The 26,863-nt window shown below is 45.8% G+C and overlaps 1 protein-coding gene across 3 annotated transcripts in view; it reads right to left on the bottom strand.

Moving 5' to 3' along the window:
* Nucleotides 1-26,863, bottom strand: part of OSBPL9 (oxysterol binding protein like 9) — a 95,760-nt gene that overhangs the window by 54,435 nt on the left and 14,462 nt on the right. For all 3 annotated transcript variants that reach the window (XM_019531410.1, XM_019531411.1, XM_019531412.1), the window contains exons 2-3: nucleotides 24,733-24,783; nucleotides 10,554-10,632 (exon numbers count right to left, since the gene is read on the bottom strand). In XM_019531410.1, coding sequence (XP_019386955.1) covers nucleotides 10,554-10,632; nucleotides 24,733-24,783 — 130 coding nt within the window. The remainder of the gene's footprint in view (nucleotides 1-10,553; nucleotides 10,633-24,732; nucleotides 24,784-26,863) is intronic.

The following is a 26,863-nucleotide window of genomic DNA, read 5'->3' as shown; positions in this document are numbered from 1 at the left end:
TGGGCAAACCAAGACAAGTGGCAATAATACAATTTACTCAAGGGAAGTCATCAAGTTCGTGAATGAGATGGAAATGGAACCCAAGAGTTTGCGCCCAGTCTGTGTCAGAAGCTAATCTAACAGCTCCTTGTACCTACAACATCTTTTGCATCTCCTCCTCAGTTCCAGTCTCTCTCAACTATGGTGTCTTTGCTTCTACCTAAGCTTTTCTTCTCCTTGCAAACCCTCCTCCCCTGGCCTTCTTCCTGCTCTTCTTTTCACTTCTCCCCAGCATACCTTCAACACCTCTGGTCTTATCGTTGCATTATGACTTTCTTGACAACTAGCACTACTCATGGCCAGGAATCAGTAATGCTAGGGATATGTTCCTTTCCACTTCCTGTCTACCACACCCTGAAATGCACAGGGCAGGCAACAGATCACTAAGTAGGAAAAAAAAAAAAAAAAAAGACAAAAAGCTTTGTCTGCCTTCTCACAAGCCCTGGAAGTTTCCTCCAACAGCTAAATTTCTTGCAGGGCATGGATGGAAAAGGGAAGAGGAAGAACGTGCGACTACTCCCCCAGGACAAGCATGAGTAATGCTGCTGATCAGCACTGAATAAATGAACATTCATGAAACAATGGGAAAAAATCTGGAAATGAATGCACCTCATCTTATGGTTACAGACATCCTAAAACATTAAATACAGTAATAATGATGACAATATTCAAAAGATAAAAGCCCAAGAGGCAAATGAACCAGAATCCCTCAATAGCAGGGCTCAACACAGGTTTCTGTAACAAAAAAAGGGCAGAAGCTGGGTTGGGAAGCAGCCAAGTATGGTGGAAAAAAAATGCAAGAAGCTCCCTCCTCCACAATGGACCACAACTGAGAACAAAATCATCACAACTCGCTTGGCCTGCTGAGGACTTCACTGCCTCCATCCTTCATACTTGGATACTGGAGTCATCTCTTCCATCCTTTAAGCCACCTACTGGTCCTTCAAAAACCCTCCCTGCCTTCCGCAGGGATTGCCCTCCCCTCCTCATTGGCAGAGGGGCCGTCAGTGATTCTTCTGGGAATTTCAAAGCTCCACACCTTCAGCATGTCTTCATTTACTAGAACTACAGGCTTTACTATTAACAGCTATATGTATCCTAATCCCTAAAATGCTCTTCCCATAAGCCCATGGTCTACAATTCCCAGAAGCATCAAATTGAGATTCCCAGCCCTGCTGCATGGTAGCAAAAGTTCTCTGCATTCATATATTAACATCAGTGCTCTCCCAGGAGAAGCTAAAAGTGTACAGATGTTCTAGATTCTCTCTCTCCACCCCAAGCAAAAAAGTGGTGACTCCAGCAAAAAAATAGCTTGGAAACAGCCAGGGTTAAAATCACTCCTGCAAGAGAGAGTTTCTCTCGGGACACTAAATGCCTGTACACATTCCACTCAGAGAAGCCACATCAGTCTCCCAACATCCCGGGATGCTTTGCTTCCACCCCCCAGGAGACTGTTGCTCACTTGACTCTACTGCACCAGCCAAGCAGGGAGCAGAACACAGCCCCTTCACAAATCCCACACCACACTACAGCAAGACACAAGCTGACCCTGCAGGGTCTGGGTCAGCCATCTAGGACTGCCCTGTGCACTGCTGCCATGTGTGCCCCCAGGCAGTTCAACAGAGCACAACCAGAAGTGTGCATCAGGGCCCCCTGGTTGCACAGCATAAGTTCTGCAAACTCTCTGCTCTTCAGGGGCTCAAAACTTCAAAATCTGTTCAGACATCCCTGGGTACGTTTTTCTACCAGGAAAATTCTCCCAGACCATTTGAAGCTGTATATACAGCCTAAGACGGTTCCTCACTGTACACCCCCTTGTCTCGCAAAATGCGGCTTCAGATAGCCGTAAGTGAAAGAAGCTAAAAATACAGTAGGTTTCCTTCCTACCCCATACCACTCACATACTAGAAAAGGTTGCACATCAGTATTGCAGCAAGCACAGGAAAGGAAGAGGTTACACCCTGACCCTGTCCTTGGATACCTGCCAATGAGCAAAAACTAAAAGCAAGACCCAGCTTGGACCAATGTACTGAACTATCTCTGATCTCCTAGTCCTTTACTTAAATAGCAGCAACAAAGTCCATCTGGCAAATACCAGCTCTGAAACTATTCTGTAGCAGCCATTGTTCAGCTGATCCATTTCAGAAGAAATTGGAGCCAACTGATGGATCCTCTTCCAGGTTTCACAGTTTGTAGGGTCGGAAGGGACCTGAACAGATCATCGAGTCCGACCCCCTGCCATGGCAGGAAAGAGTACTGGGGTCAAACGTCCCTAGCAAGGTGTTTGTCTAGCCTTGTCTTAAAGACCCCCAGGGTAGGAGCCAGCACCACTTTGTTTAGAAGTTGGTTCCAGATCCTAGCTGTCCTGACAGTGAAGTCGCGCCTCCTGATGTCTAAGCTGAATCGACCCTCTGCCAGCTTGTGACCGTTATTTCTAGTCACTCCTGGCAGTGCTCGGGGGAACAGGGACTCCCCCAATGCCTGCTGGTCCCCTCTGGCTAGTTTGTAAGTGGCCACCAGATCCCCCCTCAGCCTTCTCTTGTGGAGGCTGAACAGGTTCAGGTCCCGTCGCCTCTCCTCGTAGGGCCTGTCCTGCTGCCCCTGATCATGCGAGTGGCCTCCTCTGGACCCTCTCCATGTTGTCCACATCCCTCCTGAAGTGCGGCACCCAGAACTGGACGCAGTACTCCGGCTGCGACCTGACCAGCGCAGGATAGAGGGGGAGGATCACCTCCCTGGACCTGCTTGAGATGCATCTGTGGATGCATGACAAGGTATGGTTGCCCTTCCTGACTGCATCCCCACACTGCCGGCCCATGTTCATCTTAGCATCAATGATGACTCCAAGATCCTTTTCTGCCTCTGTATTGATGAGAAGGGAGTTCCCCAGCCTGTAGGTATGGTGCTGGCTCTTCCTCCCCAGGTGCATCACCTTGCATTTGTCAGTATTGAAACCCATCCTGTTCTCATCCACCCACCCCTGTAACCTGCCTAGGTCTGATTGCAGCCTATTCCTCCCTTCTAGCGTGCCCACATCCCCCCCACATCTGAGTGTCATCAGCAAATTTGAACAGGGTGCTTTTTTACCCCCTCGTCCAAGTCACTGATGAAGATGTTGAACGGTGCGGACCCAAGGACCAAGCCCTGGGGGACCCCATTGCCCACATCCATCCAGGTCAAAAATGACCCGTCCACCACCACTTTCTGGGTGCAGCCCTCCAGCCAGTTGGCAACACATTTGACTGTGAGGGTGTCGACACCAGTCCCCTAGTTTTTTAATGAGAATGGGGTGAGCAACAGTGTTGAAGGCCTTCCTGAAGTCCAGAAAGACTACGTCCGCCACAACACCTGCATCCAAGGATTTTGTGACCTGGTCGTAGGAGGCAGCCAGGTTGGTCTGACAGGACCTGCCTCTAATGAACCCGTGTTGGTTGCCCCTGAGCATAATCCCCCCTGCTGGCCCCTCGTGGATGTGTGGTAGAATAATTCTCTCAAAAAACCTGCCCAGGATTGAGGTAAGACTAACTAGCCTATAGTTTCCCAGGTCCTCCTTCCTCCTCTTTTTGAAGATGGGAACCACGTTGGCCCTCTTCCAGTTCTCTGGCACCAAAAGTGCTCTACAGCTGTGCCAGGGGTCCTGCAATAACCTCAGCTAATTCCCTCAGTACTCTGGGGTGGAGGTCGTCCGAACCAGCTGATTTGAATACATCCAGTTCCTCCAAAAGTTCCCCCGACAAGATCCTCCTTGGCCCAGGTGCACCTCCCCTGGGCCCTGACGGGGGCTTGGTGGGTGGGTTGATCTGGTTCCTGCTCAGGAAAATGGAGGCAAAGAAGTCGTTAAATAGGTTAGCTTTGTTGTCTGGTGTGACGACCAGATTTCCTAGCGTGTCTTGCAGGGGCCCCACGTTACCCGGTACCTTCTTTTTCCCCCCTATGTATTTAAAAAAGGACTTCTTGTCCTTGATCCGGGAAGCTAGTCCCAGTCCTATCTCCACCTTGGCCTTCCTGACTGCCCCCCTGCATCCCCAAGCAACCGCAGTGTAATCCTCCCTAGTGATGGCCCCTCCCTTCCATTGGGTGTACGCCTCCCTTTTGGCAAGGAGACATTCCCGGATGCTTTTGGTGAGCCATGGGGGCTTTTGTGCCCTCCTGCTCCCTTTGATCTGTGTTGGGATTACCTCCCTTTGGGCTTGGAGGATTGTCTCCTTAAGGAGCAACCACTCTTCTTGGACACCTGACTCCCCTCCCCTCCGGGACCTCAGTGCTTCCCCGACTATTCTTCTTAGCTCACTGAAGTCCGCCCTCCTGAATTCATGGGCTGCTGCCTGGGCTGCAGACCTTTGCCACCTTGCGCTGGATGGTGAATTCCAGCAGGCAAAGATCGCTGTCACCCAGGTGTCGAGCACCCGCAACCCCCTCACCAGGTCGTTACAATCCACAATACAAATACTTAACATAAAAGCTGTATCAAGGGTGGTATGTCAGGAAAAACAGAAAAAAGTCCAATAAACCAATGATGTCTGTAGCCTGCAGTCACAAGTCATATTTCAAGGAGGCGGCACTGCTCTGGCTAGAACATACCTTGAATGCTGTGTTCTGTTTTTGCTTTTTCTTCCCAAAAAACATTGACATTCTAGAAGGCATTTAAAAACAAAAACAACCAAGTAACATGGCGGTTTGAAGAACAAATCTTCCAAGTGATTGTCTTGTATACACAGCTTGGCCAAAGGTAACACCAGAAAAGGTATGGTGGTCAGAGCAAAGTTTTTACAAATAACTGAATGGTGTGAATACTTAAAGTGGGAAAGTGTTGTACAATATGAAACAAATGAATTACAATTAGGAGAGGGAACATTTAGACTACCGGGGCAGGGTGGGAAAGCTTCCCAAGACCAAGATGTAGTAAACAGCAGCACTGGCAGCCCTACTAGTTCAGCTTCTACCACGATCTCTCAATATGTTACCTTTTTACAAAGCTAGTCTGAAAAGAAACCAAATGGAGTGTCATGAGATTCTTTCCAATTTTCTTCTACAGTCTTTGGACCAGACCCTTAAAAAACAACCTGTGTTGGGGGGCCAAATAAGTACTACTGGGGAGATTAGAAATTACTTACTGTCCCCCGAAATAAACCCCCCCAAAAATAGACTTACTACAACCTGGAGGTGATGGTGGATCATCAGCTGAATGAGCCAGTGTGCTCTTACTAAAAAAGCCAACAGAACCCTGGGCTGGAGGAGTGTCGCTTGCAAATCAAGGGAAGTGATTCTCCTGCTCTATTTAGCACTGGTGAGGCCTCATCTGGAGTACTCTGTCCAGTTTTGGGCCCTGAACTTCAAAAAAAAAAAAATGTATAAAAAAGTTTGAAAAGTCTAGCAAAGGGCAGCAAAGATGATTAGGGGCCTCCTTTATAAGCAGGGATCCTGGTTCTCCTTGATAAAAAAAAAAATTGCAAATTCTCTGATAAAAACTCCAAAATCCATGATTAAAATAAAAGCCCCCCCCAGAGCTTCCCTGACCCTGCCAGTTCCCCTCACTTCCCCACCACAGCATTCCCAGCCCTGCTGTTGCCCCTCACATGCAGATAAGACACAGACACACACCAACAGGTAAATGTATATGGGGGGAAGGGGTGGGGGGAGTGTGTGTCTGTGCCTGTTCCCAGGAGTGGGGGGAAGCAAGGGCAGTCGTGCCACTCTGCGGGCTGCACACATGCCACCTAGTGGGAGGGGAGTAAGGGGCAGCTTGCACGAAGCAGCTACTGCTACCACCCCACCCACCACTGCCATGCCCCACAGCTCCACAGGCAAGCACAGCTGCAGAGCTGTCCCCGTGCAGGCAACCGGTACTGGGTGTGACAGCAGTGGGCAGGGTGGTAGTCACTCCAGGGCTTTCCTGAACACCTCCCCGCTCTCCACCTGAGTGCCCAACCGGATGCACATGGACCGTGACTGGCGCTATCGGCCCGTAAGAGAAGCTGCATGGGGAGGCACTGAGCCTGGTCAGGCTGATAGCACTGCTCGATGTTCAAGTGCAGCTGGCTGGGCACTCCAAGGCTTCCCCACAACACCTCCCCGCTCCCTCAGCCCCCACCCAGCCAGCCTCCCCTACAGCTCTACCCAGCAACCCCCACTTACTGTTCGATCCTGAAGCTTGTAAGTATAGGTGAGACTGAGCTGAGCCTTGAGACTGATAAAAAGCCTCAGGCCCTGCCCTTCCCCCTTCTCCTTCGCCCTCCGGGCAGGGTTGGGTGCTTCCCACCCCTTTTGCAATCAGCTCTTGCAGGCTGGAACTGGGCCTGCTTGCAGAGCTCTTTGCAAAAGCAGGTAATCTGCGAGTTTCTCTGCTAAAAGGTAAAATCCACGTTTTCTCTGATAAAAGTTGGAAATCCATGGTTTTCTCCATTTTCAATGGGAATCGGAAAATCCAGATCCCTGCTTATAAGGAAAGATTGAAAGAATCTTTAGCCTGGAGAAGAGAAAACTGAATTGCAGTAGGCAGGGATTTGATAAGAGTCTTCAAATACCTAGAGAGGATGGAGATGGGCTTTTATCAGTGGCCACAGGGGGAAGGACTAGAAACAGCTATGAGAGCTGTCAGGCATTGGAATAGGCTACCTAGAGAAGTTGTGGAATCTCCGTCTCTAGAAGTTTTCGAAAGCAGGTTAGACAGACACTTGATTGGGATGGGTTAGTCAGGGATGATCCCACCATGAGCAGGGATCTGGACTATATGACCTTATGAGGTCCCTTCCAGCCCTACTTCCCTATTATCCTATGATTTAAGAAAAGGAAAAAAAAATGGTTTTTGGCACACTAGAGAGGAAACTAATCTGGTAAGTGCCTTCCCAATGTCAAAGCCACTGGGGGGGAGGGTGCGGGGGAGAATGCCAAACCACTTATGCTTTCACAAAAAACATTTATTCAGTTCATTTTATTCCTTTATACCAGGGGTGGGCAATATATGGCCCGCAGGCCAGATGCAGCCCACCAACTGATTAGATCTGGCCCACAGCCGCCCCCGCAGTGCTCTGCATGGGGCACAGCCCCACCTGGGGCACCCTGTACTGCGCTCCAGCCCATGCCCATTGGCCTGGTGTGGGCCACCATGCACAGCTTACTGGCAGGGCTGCTCCCAGGTGCTGCTCTGCTATCCTTGCCTCCAGCAGCAGCTCCTCTCCTCCTGTTCCTGCTGCACCGCTCCAGGTGGAAAGGAAACTTCAGCAATGCAGCTCATGTGCCTTCAGCTCCAGCTAATGTGCCTTCCACCCACTTGGCCAGAAGTTTTGGCAAGTTGTTGCAGCAGCGGGGTGCTGACCCAGCCCATGATAACTCATCAAAACTCCCTATGTAGCCCCCAGGCCCAAATAATTGCCCACCCCTGCTTTATACCAAATGAGTAATGATCAGGGATCCAGGTTTTCCATTTGCCACAGAAAGAAATGTGAATATTCTACTTGAAAGGAGAAAAGCCTAGGAAGTCGCAGGTCTGCCCTTGCAGTCTGGCTGAGTTCCAGCCTGCAAGGGGCTGGGCAAAGTGGGATGCTATGTGCACGTGCACACATGCACATGGCAACCAGGCAGGGTGGTAGGGCTCCTGCAGCTCCCTCCATGTAAGTCTATTGTGGGGGTGGGGACAGAGCACAGGCAACAAGGCAAGGACGGGGGTGGGTACAGGTGATGCAGCAGGAGAGCTTGGGGCACACATGCCCCTCCAGATTTCTGCACCCACAGTAGGATGCAGGGCTGCAGCCTAGCCACAGCTATTCTGGGGAGCCGCCTCCATGGCCCAGCAGAGAGGAAATGGTGTGAGAGGGAATGCCATATATAATGGATCATAAGGCTCTGCAATTAAATCATTCACTTCTGCTTGCCTCACTTGCACTTTTACTGCTATAAGACCAGTAGGCAATCACTATACCAGTAACAGAACAGAAGTTTGGCACACAGACTGGTTTAAAATGGTGGAACCCAGTCTAAGATTTGGCACTCCACCAAAGGGCAAATGTGTGTTTGTTTCCCGTCTAAACTACAGAAAACCATACAACAGATCGATTTCACCTCAGGCGTTTTGAATGTCTGTACCTAACCATATGAGAAAGCCAGTCTACACAAGGAGAGGGAAAAAAAAAGGTTTCTTCCTTTTGTCCACAGGAATTGCATTCCATCACCAGCGTAAGGTCTGTTAACTCAGTACCTAAGCGAAGAGCTTCATCCCACTACGAAAGAGAGACTCCCTAATGAGATCTGGGTTATCAGGCTTTGAAATTAACACTTACAATTTTGGGGGGGAAAAAGGGGGCAGGGGGGTAGAAATGGTACACGTTAATATACTGAAACCACTACTTTGCTCTTTCCTCCTCCTCCTGATTCCAGGGATAATATTTTTTTTGCCTAAATGAAAACCAAGTAGTTTTTGAAGTAATCTTCTCTAGCATGCAATTTTTAGATGGCCAACATAAATACCGCCTCTTATATAGCACAGATTTCTTCTGTATCATGTGAGCATGCTTAAAAAAATATGGTATTATAAAAATTTTCAGAACTCATTTAGAGAAACCTGAATAATTATAATGGCTTCACAACTCGTAAGTGATGCAATCTTCCTTAAACTTTTCCCAATAAAAATAAACATCTTTAAATACCCAAATATTTAATTTATTATATAAAGACATGTATATACACACACATTATCCTCTTCACATTGCACCTCTTTAGGGAACATTAAACAAATTAAGTTATTTCCATAAGGTTGATTGTGTTTTACTCTTTAACCTCACAGCACTTAGATCTCGACTATACACTGTTATTTTCTCTTACATCAGCCTAGTCAGTAAATTTCACCATATTACTATCTTCACAAAACTAAAACAAGCACAGAAGTAATTTCAATATAGAAAACACTGTACTGGATACAAATCCTGAACTAAATGTAAATACATAATATAAATCAATGTGCACGTCAAGACATTACGATTCTACAGCACAGATATGAATGACAAAATTAGTGCATGGAGGAGAGTGTTTATACTTGAAGGAATATTCACGACAACAATATTTCTATCAAGCAATAATGGCTCTCTCAAGGGGTTTGTTCCCCTTCCACAGGGAAGGACTACTGCAGATGAGGGAAATGCTGAAGAGGTGTTCCCTTAGTAACTGCAGATGAGAGAATTCCAGATTTCTGTTTTTACCTGCATCAAGCTCTCATACATTAGTATTTAGCTTCATAACATTGAAAGACTGCCAGAATACTGACACACAGTTTTCCGCACTAGCTATTAGCTTACCCTTGCATTTTATCAGTCATCCTTGAGAACAGAGGAGTTAAGTGTTGCAGTCAGCACAGCATTTTAAAGCAACATTTATGAGGCTTAATGCAGTGGGAAGCCAAAGTACTTCTCATTATTTAGGAGGTACTGTAGCATAGGAAATACACATATCAGTGATAATATGGTGTATGATTAATGTGCATCGTTAGAGATGTAATGGAAATACGCAAGCGTTCTACTTTAACAAAATATGCGCTAGCAAACCCAAATCAATCATTAATCTGCAAAAAATGTACATAGCACAATAAATGCTTTAGTACTGTAAATTTACAACTTGTACTAACTGGAATATTACCAAATTAATGTTCACCTCTCTCACCCTCCCCTGAGAGATTCATATACAAATTTCAGCTCTATAGGAGATTATAAAATTCTTAACTCACTATTTTAGAGAAATAGCAGAACAAGAGAAAGGACAAACAGACATTTAGTTGAAGAATAGTCTACCAGACAGACAAGACTGCAATTTCAGTCTTATGTCAGAAGAGAGAAAATATTACAATATTTACCAAATGTTGCAGTTAAAAATAAGGGGTTCTGTAGCAGCAATAAGAATGATTATACAGTACCTTACCCTTTCTACCGGTGAACCATAGCATGCAATGACGAAACATAGCAGTAGCAGATGGCATTGGAGTTTGTAAATGTGAATAAAGCGATAATAGCAGAGAAATGGTGACTGGCAGACAAAACACAGAAATGCAGATGAAATGAAAGCAAACTTGTAGATCTTGAAGCAAAGCGCCACCTGTAAGTCAAATTTTCTCTCTACTCTCCTCACAATGGAGTTTCAAGTTCTACATTAACACCAACTGCAACCTCCCACACCGGTCTGACGACTCCCTCCGTGCAAGAAGGCACATCTTGACAATGAAGATCAGCAACGGTTTTGCCAAAACAACCCATCAGCAGAAACCCATTATTCTCTCCCCCTTGACTGATTTATCCTTTAAATTTTTAATTGTCAGATCCTGCCAAAGCTACAGTCTTTTCTAGCACATATGTTTCCACTGCAGATTTAAATCCTTGCCTAACCTGCAGCACCCCTGGATCCAGAATGTTCCCCGAGTGCTCACTCAAGCAGTTCAATTGCCATTTTTTTCATTTCATCCAAACAACAAAACAATATAGCTATCAGCAGGCAGATCAATTATAAGAATAAAAGAACCTCTTCTTTCAGCTTACCCTGGAAATGAAAGGTTTTCTGATCAACAGTTATTGTGAAGGTGCTGTCGTCCTCATCGTCTATACCAATCACAGCTCCCTGTGAAACAAAGAGGAAAAATCCTGATAAGGCAAACAGTGACATCAGCAGCATCCACTCTATCACTACACGACCAGAATGTAAAACACACTGACAAGTTAGAAGCAAATCAGATATTCTAAACAAGAGGACAAAAATGTAAAAGAAAATATTTGCCATCTCAACTAGAGGAATCAAGCCGAACATTAACACCCCCGTACTTCAATCCAGAAACGCAATTGTTTTTAATATACAAAAAGGAGTCAGGATTTTTCTGAATAAGTATATACTGTACATATTTTTGCTCTTCTGATAGTTTGCAATGCACAACAAAACAAGCCCTGTTCCATTTTGTACTGCGATGCTTTAAAAGCAAACCGAGAAACAATACATCAGCAGCACTTGTTATAGTCAGGGATCCAGGTTTTCCATTTCCCACAGAAAAACAGAGAAAAACATGGATTCCCCCTTTTACCGGAGCAAAATGCGGATTTCTCATTTTAGCAGAGAAACCCACAGATTTTGCACTTTTGCAAAGAGCTCTCTGCAGGCTGGCAGGGCTCCAGCCAACAAAGAGGCTGGGAGGAAGCAGGCAGGTGGCACCAGGTATATGCACATGGCCCCTGGCAACCTGGAGAACAACTCCATGGGCAAGTGTGTGTGGGTGTGTGGGTGGGGGCAAGGAACTGAAGCCCCCTTAGGGAAGGAGGGAGGAAGTTGGGCAGGGTTGGGGCTGCTGTCCAGCCTGGCAGTGCATGGGGCTTGGGACCCGGCAGGGAGTGAGGTAGGGTTGTGGGGGGAAGCTCCCCACTGCTGCGTGCACTCCCAGGAGGCAGGGGGGACCTGTGCCCCCCAGATCTGTGCACAGGCTACTCACTACTTTTTCCCCTGTGCACAGGGCGGGGGGTGGGTGCAGGCACAGGCTCCCACCCTGCTACCTTCCACAGCCCAGCAGGTGTGACCCAACGATGAAGGGCACAGTGGGGCTACACAGGGATTTCCTTGCTGCTGCGAGCTCTGCACTGCCCTGGCAATGCATCCCCTGCGCACGCAGCAGCAGGATCGTGCCCCTCACTGCAGTCCCGTGGGCAGGAGACGTGTTGCTGGGGCAGCGTGGAGCTCACAGGAAGCAGCAGCTTTCCTGTGAGGCTCCAGTATTCCCTGCTGCGCCGCATTGCACCCGCCAGGCTGCAGAGGCTCCAGGGGAAGGCAGCAGGGCGGGAGCTTAAGCCCACAGCGGGCAGCCCATGCCCATCCCCGCCCTGTGCACAGATCTGGGGGTCACAGGTCTCCCCTGCCATCCCAGAAGTGCACACAGCAGTGGGGAGCCAGCCCTACCCCCCACTCAAGCCTGCAGCAGGCAGGGGACAGGGTGGGAGAGCCGGGCTCCACTCCACTGCAGCAGCCGCTGCCTCTGCCAAGGGCAGGACGCTGTGGACCTGGGTCCCTGGCCCTGGCAGCCCCCCTGGCAGGGATGGGGGGGGACTGGGGCCTGAGGGGAGGGGGGAAAAGTAGTGAGTAGCCTTTCATTTTAATCATGTATTTTTGGGTCTTCAAAATCAGAGAATTTGCAATTTTTTAAAAAAAATCAGAAGAAAACAGGATCCCTGGTTATGACGCATTAAAAATGTTTTAAAAAGTAAGCAGACTAACAACTTAAATTCTGGTCCTCAGTCTTTACCATTAGACGGTACAATCAGTTAACTTTGCCTCTTCCAATTTGATCCTAGCCATTCATTAGCAAAATAGAAAGACATTTTCATAGATTCATAGATTGTAGAGTCAGAAGGGACCACAAAAGATCATCATGCCCGACCCCATGCCCCAGGCAGGAAAGAGTGCCGAGGTCATATGACCCCGACCAGGTGTCTATCTAGCCTCCTCTTGAAGACCTTCAAGCTAGGCGAGAGTGCCACCTCCCTTGGCAGCCCATTCCAGATTCTGGCCACCCTTACTGTGAAAAATTTCTTCCTAATGTCTAACCTGAATCTACTCTCCATTAGTTTGCACCCATTATTCCTAAGGCTACCCTATTTATCAGGGCATCTCCAATTCTCTGTTGTCCTCCCTTGATAAATTTATAGGCAGCTACAAGGTCACACCTCATCCGTCTCTTGTGAAGGCTGAAGAGATCCAGATCCCTCAACCTCCCCTCATAGGGTCTTTCACGGAGGCCACTAATCATGCACATGGCCCTCCTTTGAACCTGCTCCAGATTGTCCATATCCTCTTGAAGTGCGGTGCCCCAAAACTGGACATGGTACTTCAACTGCGGCCAGACCAATGCTGCACAGAGGGGAAGCATCACCTCCCTCGATCTGTTGGTCATACACCTGCTTAAAGCACAAGGTGCAACTGGCTTTGTTACACTGCCAGCTCATGTTCATCCTGGACTCAGCTATGACTCCAAGATCCCTTTCAGCTGCTGTGCTGCTGAGGAGGTCATCCCCCAACCTATAGGTGTGCTGGGGATTCCTCCTCCCTAGGTGGAGTACCTTGCATTTGTCTTTGTTAAATTGCATCCTGTTGCATTCTGCCCATTGATCCAACCTGTCCAGATCAGACTGTATCTGCTCCCTGCCCTCTGGTGTATTAACTCTGCCCCATAACTTGGTGTCCTCCGCAAACTTTGACAGGGTGCTCTCTACACCCTTGTCCAAATTGCTGATGAAGATATTAAATAGCACCGACCCAAGGACCGAACCCTGCAGGACCCCACTGCCCACCTCCTTCCGGGCTGAAAAGGACCTGTCTACCACCATTCTCTGGGTGCAGTCCCTAAACCAGTTGGCCACCCACCTGCCTGTGTAGGCATCCATTCCACAGCTTGCTAGCTTCCTTATGAGAACAGGATGCGAAACTGTGTCAAAGGCCTTCTTAAAGTCCAGCGAGATGACATCAGCCTTGGCTCCTGTGTCTAGGCAGTGTGTGACCTGGTCATAAAAGGCTATGAGGTTCATCAGGTAGGATCTACCCATGACAAACCCATGCTGGGTTTCCCTTCAGCATCATTTCCCCTGTTGGGCCTTCACAAATGTGCTCTTTAATGATTTTTTCCAGTGTTTTCCCGAGGATAGAGGTAAGACTGACTGGCCTCAAGTTACCCGGCTCATCCCTCCTCCCCTTCTTAGAAATGGGCACCATGTTGGTCCTTTTCCAGTCCTCGGGAACCTCTCCAAAGTACCATAAGTGTTCAAACAGCTGTGCCAGCGGCTCAGCTACAGCACTGGCCAACTCCTTCAGCACCCGTGGATGGAGATCATCCGGGCCTCCTGACTTGTACCCATCCAGCCCCTCCAAGTGCTCCTTAACTAAGTCAGCACTAACTGTTGGCGGTCTAGTGCCTCCCAAATATCTATGTTCAAGTTGGGCAAATTGTCTTGACCACTACTTAAGAATACTGAAGTGAAGAACTCATTGAATAGCTCCGCTTTTTTCCCTTTGTCTGTCACCAACTGCCCTGATTTGTCCTGCAGGGGCCCTATGCTACTCTGTGCCTTCCTTTTGCTTGCTATGCATCTGTAGAGGGACTTTTTATTGTCCTTGATAGTTGTAGGCAGCCTAAACTCCAGTCCTACCCTGTCCTGCCTAACTGATTCCCTGCAATAGTGCGCCAGGGAGCTATATTCTTCCTTGGTGGCTGCCCCCTGCTTCCACTGCCTGTAAATCTCTTTGCCCCCATTTTTTTCTGGAATTCCCTGTTCAGCCATTTACAATGTATTCAACTACTTGCATCTCTATGCACATACATATACCCACCCACACAAAGGGAGATTTCCCTAGTGCAGTGGTTCAGCCCTTTACCACTTGGCATGTGGCAGCATCCCTGGCTGAGAACCACCACTGTGCTGGCTCAATTTACCTCAGTGGTTCTCAACTGGGTGATGCTGCCAATAGGTAAAGTGCCATGCACACCTGCTGCACAGCCTGCAGGTGAAACTGTCCCACGTACATCTACTCCCAGCAGGAGCATGGGGGGTAAGGGGGAGAGGAAGGATAGGGGATTGGCATCAGAGGTTAATACAGGAGTGTACACATACCTGGCTGCCATGGAAACCATATCACCTACATCATGGCACCCCTGAGGAGGTCTCTCATCAGCCTGACTGAACCACTGCCTTGGTGCTCCGAGTAGTGGGACCTACGCAGTGCACAAGACGACAAAATAGCTACAGATCTACTCCAACCTTCATTCTCCTTCCTCAAAGGATCATGGATTAACACTGTCCTTTGCCCTTACTTTCTACTTATACTGCAGTAGATGAGAGCACCATCTCCTCTGAAATTTATATTTGGAGCAATCTTTTTTTTACATGCCCCTTCATTTAAAATTACAGCTCAGATTTCCTTTTCTATCCATTCTGATCAGTACTTCATTTCTCTCCCTAGTATTCAATATATGCACTTCTAGCAACCCTGGAAACAAACCCTGTCTGCATCTTTAACACAAAAGAGAATTTTTTGTGCAGAAAAATTCAACTAAAACAAGCTTATCATGCTTTTCCTTCCAACTCACACACATGATTTTATGTAGTTACCTTTTACCAATATCCTGAGTGAGAAGACAAACACTGCTACAGACTTTTTTTTTTTTTAAAAAGGCACAGCCCAAACAGTGCAAGTCACTTCAAGGGCAGAACTTGGGTTGTACAAGCCACTTAGCCATTTTAAAATTATAGAATAAGCAAATGAAGTTGGAAATTGATCTACCCTCACTGGAGCATTTAGCAGTCACTATGCAGAGACCATTCATCACACACACCTCTAACTCATTCATATACAATGGGCTGGTGATAGCCTGACAAACTCAAGTTTCCACAATAACAGCAAATCCAAGAATAAGGTTTAAAGAGAAAGAAAGCAAGCAAACAAAAATCAACCTCCCAACAAATGGGAGCATAACCAGCCAGTAACCTTACAGCCCAAATTAAGTCAGTGAAAGGTATGAGTACCTATCCGAGGTCTGAAATCTCCCCTCAAGCTCCAAAGCCATGAAGTTACAATCCTCAAGCACCTACTTTGCGAGTAATCTTTGGAACAAATCTATGCCTTCAGCTTAGGGCAAACACCACACAACCAACTGCAGTGCAAGAAGAGCCAAACCATCGCTATTCAGCCTGAACTAAGCCGGTAAATGGTCCATTCAAGAGTCAAATCCTGAAGCTGCCCTTAAATAGCAGTCACTTTAGAGGAGGATCAAGGCAAAGTGGTTAATGTCATAGTGATGTACCGTTTCCTAGCTTGCAGCCGTCTAGCAGCTAAACTTGCACCTGCCTTCCAAGCCTCATTCTGCAGAATCCATCCCCCTGCGGTAACATCCAGATCTCAGAAGCCTTTCTTTCTTATAACTTTGCAACTCCTTTGAGCCATACCTATAGTCAATGCTAGCTACCCTGGAATTTTAAAAAGGACAGAGAAGTGATGCTGTTTTGAAGGAAGAGAAGAGATGCTAGATAATGGGCTAAAAGGGAACAAAAAGCTGGAGGGAAAGGGGAAAGCCTCCACATCTCATCTCTGCTTAACATGCTAAGCCAGGAGTGCTCAACCTCCAGCCCATACCGTAAGACCACGTTATCCAGGCTGTGGGTCTCTCCATAGGTCCAGAAATTTGGAAGCAGGGGGAGTGGAGGCAACACTAATTACTGCTCTTCTGCTGCCAAATTTCTGGACCAAGGGAACCCTGCAGGCTGGGTGATGTGGCCCTGAGCACAAGAACATGTCCTTCCACAGTCAGGTGAAACATGCAGGATCAAGCCAGATTTGGTATGCAAGACTGACCCATGTGTGGGGCTGGGCTGAACTGCCACTGCCACATCCACTGACTGACCCAGCATGCCAGCCCTTCACCTGGCCTGAGGAACTGAAGGTTGAGCACCATGATGCTAAACAGTCTCAAGTTCACCCCTGCAAAGAAAGAGTACCTCTGATGGAATGACTTGGGTGCTGAACCCCCAAGACAAAGCAGTTACAAATACAGTACTAACATCATGGCTGGAATATAAGAGCTTCACCACCCCATCCCCCATGAGCATTCAGATTAAATTTGAGTACGAAGGTCTCTAATGTAACTTGCCTGGGACCCAAGAGTAGTACAAGTATTAGTGCATTATTAAATCGAGCAAGAGATTGATGGCAACTCCTCAAAATCTGCAATAGCAGCATCCAGTAGTCATACAGAGGCTTACCAGATAGCTACCAGAGAGCACCATTCTTCAAAATAGTAATCAAGCAACTGTACACAGAGAAAGCATATTGAGGATACCTTAGAACAGGGTGGCCAACCTGTAGGACAAGTGTGCAGCCTCTGTGTGGCACATCACGGATCAGGAAGGAAACAGGCAAGACAGCAGCAGACAGGGAAGAAAGCAGAGCAGCAGAGTGTGCAGAGAAAGGAGATTGTAGTGGCAATCTGAGAGTGCAGGGCTAATTTTGGCACATCTGCCAAGAAAGCTGGCACTTACTGCCTTAGAAAACCATTTCATCCAGAGGCTAAAAGTAATTTTTAGGTGACCCTGGCTAAGTTGAGAGCTATTCATAACTAGATAATTTTCACCAATGATTTGTGGTGCATAACTGGAACACTGTTCCCAGCTACTTATTACCATTATTATTACTATTTTGACAGCAAGACAAAATCCTGAAACATTCACTAGAATTAAATCGACAGAAATCTTGTCTTGAAGTTACAGTTCACAAGCACTGCTTGCTACTACACCGTGTAGCTCTCAGGAACATAAACACATAAGGGCAACCATTTGAGATAAAAGCTGAACAGTCAACAGCTCAGATGGTGGAGCCAAATCCACCCTTGGAATATTTTATGGGACCAAGTGTTCCATTCAAGATGCCTCACAATAACAGTTCAAGAGGAAGAGTGCAAATCAGCTAGCAATGAGCTGGCCATATCTGCCAGCTATAGTGTATATGAATTTTGGTCAGACAGTCAACTGGCTGCCTTGCAATGCCACAACTAGAAAGAATCCCAGTTACTAGAGGCTTTAACACCTGCTGTAAATACGTGTCTAATTAGCCTCTCTACCCAAGTCATTGGAGAATATTTATTTATTTATATATAGAAGATGGACCTAGGGACTCGACTCCTACTCTGTTACCTGGCCACGAAAGTTCACATGATCTGGCTGTACCCCTTCAGCATGGATTCTGTCTCCAAATCCACTATTTATCAAATTTGTCTCTCTCAAGTTGTTTACGTAGTAAGGTAGTGTCTTATAAATATTTATACTTTAGTAAGCAAAGCAGAAGTTGCACAGCAACGTCAACTGTGGTAAACTTGTTTCTTGGGGGGGGTTGGGTTTTTGTTTTGGGGGGGTTTGTTTTTTTTATTTTTAACTATAGTGGGATTATGGAGTTTTTTTTGTTCAATATAAGAGAGATAATATTTATTAAGTATTTAGAAAGCGCTATGTAGGGGAACTCTTTTCTTTAATTAATGTCAGAGTGTTCCAGTTTAGTTGATAGTAGTGGCATTTGGGGTAGATGAAATATGGGGTTTTATAACTAGTTGCTGAAGGACAGGATGAGGTTTAAAGGTCTCTCTTTGCCCCACCCCTTTCCCTGAAATGACTGATCCAGTCACCTAGATGTTTAGGAGATGATATTTCAACACAGGAGGGCTTGGATTTTGGATTGCTTTGTCTAAAAGGGAAGTACAGCGTGAGCAGCAGCAGAGTATACACCTTTCATATACCACCAGTAGTGGTGAGAGGCAAGAACCAGAAATGTAGGAATACCCACATCTAAGACTCACTAAACTCATCCAACTGCCTGACTACAGAGAAAGTTAGTTAAATAGTCAGTGTGTGAAATTCCTTGAACCCTGTCCCCCTATTCCCAGACGCTAAGTCACTCACAGCTGAAGAGAGACATGCAGAAGAACTGTACTACAAGAGTTCTACAATACATCCCATACCTGTCTTTACAAAACCACTGAACGCCTAGAAAGAAAGGCCTACATTGCCGGATGCTGCCAAGTTCCCTTTTTGAAAGCCTTTTGGCACAAAAGGAGACACTGCTTTGGGACTCTTAGCTATTACTATTATGATTTTAACCAAATTACTCTTTTAAACACTTGATTGAATACCAACTTCAAGTCTTCAACTAGCATAACAGAAGGATAGAAACTGGTTAGAAAGACAGTTTTCGAAGTGCTGCTTACATCAGACCCAAGTGAAAATCTGAGAGGCATCTTCAGAGAGACTCAGACCAACTGAAGGATTGAATCAGAAGAAATGTCATGACATTCAATTGGGACAAGTGCAAATGCCTGTACTTAGGATGGAACAATCAATCCCATGCACCAGTACAGGCTGGGGACTGACCGGCAAAGCAGCAGCTCCGCAGGAAAAGACCTGGGGGTCACAGTGGACAATAAACCAAGTAAGAGCCAACAATGCACCCTTGGTGTCAAGAAGGCCAATGGCATACTGGGCTGCATTAGTAGCCCACAGAAATCGAGGAAAGTGATCATTGTCCTCTATTCAGCACTGGTGAGGACATATTCGATATACTACATCCAATTTTGGGCCTCCCGCTGCAGAAAAGGTGTGGACAAATTGGAGTCCAGTGGAGGACAGTGAAAACAGTTAGAGGGCTGAGGCACATGAGTTAAGCCCAGTTCCCTCAGTCTCTTCTCACATTTAGTCTAGAGAAAAGAAGACCAAGGAGGGACTTAATAGCAGCCTTCAACTCCCTGAAGGGGGGCTGCAAAGAGGATGGAGCTGGACTCTTCTCAGTGGCAGCAGATGACTGGACAAGGAACAACCGTCTCAAACTGCAGCAAGACAAGCTTAGCTAGGTATTGGGAAAAACCCTTACTAGGAGGGTAGTAAAGCACTGGAACAGTTTACTCAGAGAAAATGTGAAATCTGCATCCTTGAAGGTTTTTAAGACCTGGGTAGACAAAACCTTAACTGAAATTATGTAGTTGGGGATTGTCCCACTTTGAGGAGATGACCTCCTGAGGTCCCTTCCAACTCGAATTTTTTATGATTCCAATACAGCTTACAAGCCTCAAATACTGTACAGCAGAAATAAAAAGCACAAGAGCTTTTAACTGCCCAGCAGAAAGAGTTTTGTCTTCAGAATAAGGTACATACACAGCATGCTTTTCAAATGGTTCTTACCAACTTCAATAAAGAATGAATGTTTGTTGACATTAAATACAATATTTTTTTCCTCCTATGACACCCAAGATGGAGTGTCATTTCAAATTTAACCTTAGATCCATCCTTGGATTGAATTAAACAACTCTGGATGGATCTGAAATATTGCAGAAGTACTAGGATAATTAGCTAGTCAGATTACTTGATTTGTTCTAACATTTCCAACCCTCCAATTCTGAAAGATGTTGCAAGGGAACAATCACTTTGGGTTGGGAAATAGGCCAATGGCAGGCTTGGGTTTGTTTTTTGTATCTGGTTTTAAGAGGGAAGATACTTACCTTGCTAACTTGAACTTTAGGCACACTGTCCAGGCACATGTTTCTGCTATGGGCTCACGTGCAACATAGCATGTTAGGTTACAGACTTTTAGCCCTAGCGGTAACCAGATGGCATCCCCACACCCTGATCCAACTCATCCTCTACACCAAAGTCAATAAAGAACAGTGCACATTTCCCATTCCTTGTTTCCATCTCAGCTAAAGCCCCAGAACCTGTTTCTAAGCACTTACAAGATAACAAGGGGACAAGAACTACTCAAAATGCATGCATCAGGAGCAGGTCATGCTTTCCAAACCAATTTCCATCTGTCAAAGTGATGAGCTCGTGAATAAAATTGCACTTTCAAATTTAGTGAGGTTTCTGATACTGTCCCCCACAGTATTATCTTCAAGCTAAGGAAGCACAGTTTAGACTTACAGGAATGCTGTTTAACTGGTGGCCCACAGATCTCATACAGCCCCCAAGGGGCTAAAACCCAACCCAAGAGCTCCCAACCTGGCTACCACTTCTGCTGCTTCCTGGGCTTCCATCCCTTCTCTGGTTTCTGCTCCTGCCCTGTGCCCTCAGCTACTCAGAATTTGGATAGCCCTAATCTAGATGGATTCTCCTTTAGGGGACCACTTAACTGGTTGGATCACTGTGCTCCAAGATTAGTCATCAATAGCTCAAATGTCAACTGAAAGGAGATATCAAATGGGGTTCTCCAAGGATCTGTCCTGGTCTGTTACCATGTAACATCTTTGTTAATTTGAAGAAGATCCAAATGTACTCCCTAGTACGTTTGGAGAGGACACTGAGGTGAGTAGGGAGCAGACACTTTGGAGAACAATATAATATTGTTGACAAAAAAAGGCAAAAACAACTGGGATGTGTTAAAAGGAGTCACAGGAATGGACTCTTCTGTTCTATTCAGTACTGATGAGGCCTCATCTGGAGTACTGCATCCAGTTTTTGGGAATCGCACTACAAAGAAAGATGTGGACAAATTTATCATATGACAAATCGGAACGCACTCAAAGGAAAACAACAACAAAGAAGTTAGAGGTCTAGGAAACAACTTGCAAGAGATTAGCAGAACTGGAACTACTGAGTCTGTAGAAGACTGGAAGGTTAAGGGGGAAGAACCCAACTCTTAACCACTGTTAGGGAATTTGAAAACTGATATCAGGAGGATGCAACAGGCTATTCTCTGCAGCTGAAGGGTACAGGGCAAGGAACAACAATACTGAATTACAAAAACACGAGAAATTTAGATTGGACTGCCTACGGAAATTGTGGAATTGACATCCCTGGAAACTTAAATCCAGTTTAGACTAACACTTGACTGGGATACTTTAAACAGGGATGAGTCTCCCTTGAGCAATGGGCTGAACTAGATGACTATTTTTTCTGTGATCCTCTGAACTAGATGACCTCCTTAGGGCTCTTCCAGGCCATTTTTTTTCTTTAAATAAAATTGCCTGGGATTCTGAGAAAAGGCAATAGAAAGTGGGCAGCAGAATGTACCCGTGAACACCCATTTTGAAGAACTTTGGTTGCTATGGTAAGTAGCTTCTTTCTCTCCTCCAAGTTTACATTCGTACGCACATTCCACATGGGCACTTTTCAAGCAGTACCCAGTTCACATGGAATTGGGTACTTGGAGTCCTGAGTGTTCAGCAGCTACACAGCTGCTTTCCATAACCTCTGCAACGGGGACAGAAAAAGTAGGTTCAGTGACTAAAAATGCCTTAGGCAGCAGGATCAGCTGAATGAGGTTGTGTCACCTTGCATAACACTCTGGGAACCAGAGGAGTAGGCAAGAAGATGCATAGCCATTTCCCTGTCCATAGAGAAAGACAGCATCAGACAGGGAACTCAGGCTAAGGTCTTCCATGGAACAGAAGATGCGTCATCTCGTTACTGTAGGAATCAAGGTCAATCTCTGGATGGCACAAGTCTAGCGAAGTGTCCTACTAGACAAAACCCTTAATCTCTCATTTGTGGATCAGATGTACCTGTTCAAAATGTGTACCCTAAATATGTTGAAAGCCTGAAATAAGTATGACAATACACACACACCTCTCCAGCACACCAACTCCACAAGCTGACTGCCGCCAAGGTTCCCCTGGAGCCTTGCACTTGGACCTAGTTTCACTTTGTCCCAAGGTCTGGAACAAATGCAAAATTACTTCACTGAGAATCAAATAAGTAAAAACCAAAAAGAAAAATCTTGCATAATTTAAAAAAAATTAAATAATATCATCAGCAATCATTTGGTTTTATTCACATTACTCAACTACAGATTTACTACCCCTTCCCCCTTGCTCAAGCCCTCCTCTGGCATCATGAAGCACTGGCTTTTTGTCAAGACAGAAGTTTGACTGACAAAGAAAGGGGAAAGAAAAATGTTAATACACTGCTTTAATATGGCAACTCAGGAAAAGTCTAAAAGGAGCGACCTTGGGGGGCGGGAAAATGGTAAAAAAGCATAATAAAAGACATTATTTTAGAACAGCTGATACTACAAGTTCATGAGTTGGAGCAAAAACTGCTAGCACTCTTTGGAGGTGAACTAATGATATTCTGTAAAGGGACCAATTTTGCTGCAACTGGTCTCTTCATTGACAGTTCTATGATTGCCCGAAGGACACAGAATTAGCAGACATGGCTTTTCCAAGGAATTCCTCTTCCAGGCACGTATTATTTCAAAATGAGGACTTTTAAAAATGAAGTTTTGGCTGATGATGCAGAGGTTCAAGTGCATAATGCCTTTTAAAAACATTAGAATTAGAAAAACCAACAGGGCTGAAAGAAGTTGTGTACTACATTACCCATGTTCTGTGCACATGACTGCAACCAAGAAGCATACTCTCCATGTTCACTCCCACTAGGCATGCACAAAATCTCCAAAACTAGGCAACGCAGCCCACTTAGAGCAGCCCTTGGTATATGCCCCAGGGCCAGTGGTAGACTCAATGCCTCAGCTGCGCTTCCTGGCACAAGATCAGGGCCACCTTCCCTCATCTGTTGGACCCTGGTTTATGCCAAGTCAGTCAGTCTTGCTCTTAGTCTTGTCCCTGTGGCCACCAAAAACAGTCTGTGGTCTCTATCTTGTTATGGCCACCCTTATGTATTTGCAGACTATTAATCAATGAATCCTCTTTTTTTGCTTCTCCAAACTAAATAAAACTTAATTCTTTCAGCCTTTCCTCATAAGTCATGCTTCCCTTGTCTCTAATCTTGGTCACTGCCAGACTCTAATCTGCCCCATCTTTCTTGAAGTTCAGAGCCCAGAAAATGGACACAGTACTCCAGGTGGGTAAAGCCTCATCGGTGCCAAATGGAGTGGGAAAAATCATCTCCCTTGATTTGCAAGTGATGCTCCTATTAATACAGCCCAGTATGCCATTAGCTCTTTTTTGGCAACAGGAGCACATTCTTGGCTCATATGCAGCTGTACCCACAGATCCTTCTCTGCAGTACTGCATCCTGGCCAATCATTCTCCTGTATTTATGCATGCAATTATTTTGTCACAAGTGCAGGACTCTGCACTTGTTCTCACTGAATTTCACCAGATTGACTTGGATGGACTGGAAAAATGGTCCAAAATCATTCTGAATCCTAGCCCTATGCTCCCAAGTGTCTGCAAATCCACCCAAGTTGGTGTTATTTGCAAATCTGCTAAGCAAGCACTCGATCCCACCATCCAAATCATTTAGGAAGAAGATGATGAACAATATTGGAACTCAGAGAGAATACTGGGGAGCTCCATTTGACACCTCCTCCCAGCTAGATATTGACTGCTCATTGAGCATAATGATCCAACTAGTTAAGTCTCTCCAGGTGCACTGAAAGTACTGCAAGGCAGAGATATAGATACTCAAAAGGCTCCCCTCAGCACTGCTTCTTCTCAGTCCAGGCAAGTCCTTCAAAACACAAGCACTTCATGGACACCCTAAACTCCTCTAATGCAGCCACCTTCATTTCCCTGTCCCCAGTTCATACTTCACCTCATCAGTCAAGATTTCTATAGTTTTGCCTGGTGTGCTCTTCCTGCTTCCATCCCCACTTTTTTGTTCACCGTCATCTACTTCTGTTTCTCTTCATGCCAATCAGTAGTTCCTGGCACTTGATGTTTGAGACATTTAATACCACAGTTACTGACCAGAGGTAGTAGATCAAGTGGCACTGTTACAGACATCAGTACACATCAGAAAGAAAACATCCCTGCATCAGTTTTTTGTAGGCTTAGCAAGTGTTGGGGCATATAGCCAATTAAAAAAAAAAAAAAAAACCATAATGTGATTTACAGTACAAGAACACACCTACAACCTCACAAACCTACTTGCTTATGCAGTGCTTTATTCATAGACATTAGGACTGGAAGGGACCTTGTAAGATCACTGAATCTAGCCCCACACCCGAAGGGCAGGAAGTCAGGTGGGGTCATAGGATCCCAGCAAGATAATCACAGGATCCCAGTAAGATAAAAGCAAGATATTGCCTTTTATGAACAACAAACTTTACAGATGTAGAAACAGAGAGGGTCAAGTAACTTGCCAGCCCAGTGGCTGAATCAGGAATAGGTCACAGATCTCAAAACCCCAGTTCCATGCCCTATCCAAAACGGCTACAGTGATCATGGCATGATGTTAAAAACTATGAAACAATACATACCCTGAGTCTCACACAGCCTCTGCGGGACCCTCTCATCATTTTGTCCTTCGACTGAAAGAGAAACAAATTAGCTGGATTAATAAATGAAATTAGTACCGATATCAAGTACTTAATATAGTTTTGGAAGAAGAGTAAAGCATTCTTGATTTGAGTTTTATATAATTGTTGAAAATCAGCCTGCCCCACTGTGGTTAGTCCCTGTAAGAGGAAGAAAGCAGCAGCTATAAAATGCAGCTAGCTGTTTGAGCATTTGGCATAACAGCAGGCAATGTCACAGAGTAAGGCTGCAGCTCATCTAGGAGATGACAAAGTGCACCTCAAGCTACACACAACACTCATAGGATGAGACAGAGTCCAGTACACAACTCCACTGAAACAAGACATAAGCTTAACTGGGCTGGGAATGTTCACTGGCAGGAACGCTGGCTTTGCAGTATGCCTCTTCCACTCCTACCAGTCTCAGTGAAGATTCTCCACCCTTTACCACAAGTTCCATCTTTTTGGACAAAACTGGAGAAGCTTCACAGTTGTACCAGTTTAACTAATCTATTATGGTTAAATTGATATCAATACAAACTCCCCACATGAAAATCTCTAGAATGAGTGGATTGTTGCCTTAGCTTAGACCTCTTCCATAGCCCATACAGGTAGTTACACTGGTAAAACCAGAACACTATTTATACCTTACCTTACATAATTACAGCCTACCTGTGTAGAAAAGCCCTTAACAGGCTCTCAAAATAGCCCGTTTATACAGGCAGGTACAATCAGTCTACCTTCACTCAACTGTCAGTATAACAATCAAGTCATGACAGTCTGAGGAGACTTCTCACCGAAACCCAGGACTCCTAGTTTTAGACCAGGGATAGGCAAAATACAGCCCACCAAAAGATTTTCTACAGCCCGCAACAGGTCCCTCAGCCTCACCCAGCCCAGGTGTGGGGGGCAGCCTGGGGAATGGACACATGTAGCCAGTCCTGACGCCCCCAGGCATGCCATGGGACAGGGGCAGTGCTGCAGCCAGACTTGCTTCCTGGCAGCCCCAGCAGCAGTGGTTCCTTCTGGCTGCTGCTGCCAGTGTTGCCACTGCTGCTGAACTGCTGCCTGGGCAGCCTGACCCACCAAATCTCCCTGACTTTATGCTTCCCCAAACAGATGTAAAAATGTAAAAAAAAAAACAGTAAATTAGTCAGGAGGCAGAATAGGTTAGTGAGTTAGACATGGGCTCCAAGACAGGTGGACAGTTAATGGGGGGCCATTTAGGGAGTTTTGGTAAACTGTTATGGGCTGGGAGAGTTGTGGTGTTGACCCAGCCCACAACAGCTCACCAAAACTGCTGAAGTGGTAGATTACTAGACCAGTCTGGGGGCAGTGGATAGAGTAGGCAAGCTCTCCCCTTCATCTCCCTGACAGACTCATTTCTAGTTTTCAGGCAGCAACATCTTCAACACCCCACTGCTCCTAGCATCAGTCTACGTAGGAGGCAATTTACAGTGTCTACCCGGGTTTCAAACATTGTGATGCAATCTGATCAATTTACTGAAAGAAACAGAACCATGGGAGTAAGCAGGGCCCAGGTAATAAACTTGTGTACCAAAAACAAGACTATCCAAGCAACCAGTGAGAATTAATCCTGGAAGCATTAAAAACTAGAATATTTGGAGGAAATACAATGGGCTTGTGGTTGCAACTGTAGCTAATGAAGCAAATCCTCTAATTAACATCCCTAATACAAGCTTTGTACCCTGGTCAAGCTTTGAACCCTGGTTCTTCAGCTGAAGAAAATAGGCATCTATTAACTGAACCTTTCTCTGCCTCAATCGCTGGACCCTTACTAATTAAAATACTCTCTCTCACATGGCCTTCACATTTCTAAATAAGCAACATGTCCACATCTACCAAGCCCAACACTACTTCCACTTAAGTCAACAGCAAATGTACCTTTAATATTTCTATAGCAAAGACGACTAGACCACAAAACATCCAGTATACTAAAAATCACTAGTAAGTTTGCACAACTGGAAATTGGTGTCTCAAAAAGTGAAAAAGCATGCATCTTTAAAGCTTTGGAGAATCCCCTTCTACCCAGAGAATTCATCTCATGGCAACTGAGATTAACGAAAACTAATGC

This window comes from Crocodylus porosus, unplaced genomic scaffold (assembly GCF_001723895.1).
Source record: "Crocodylus porosus isolate Cpor-Errol unplaced genomic scaffold, CroPor_comp1, whole genome shotgun sequence".
Lineage (NCBI taxonomy): Eukaryota > Metazoa > Chordata > Crocodylia > Crocodylidae > Crocodylus > Crocodylus porosus.
This window is presented reverse-complemented; position numbering and strand designations above follow the sequence as displayed.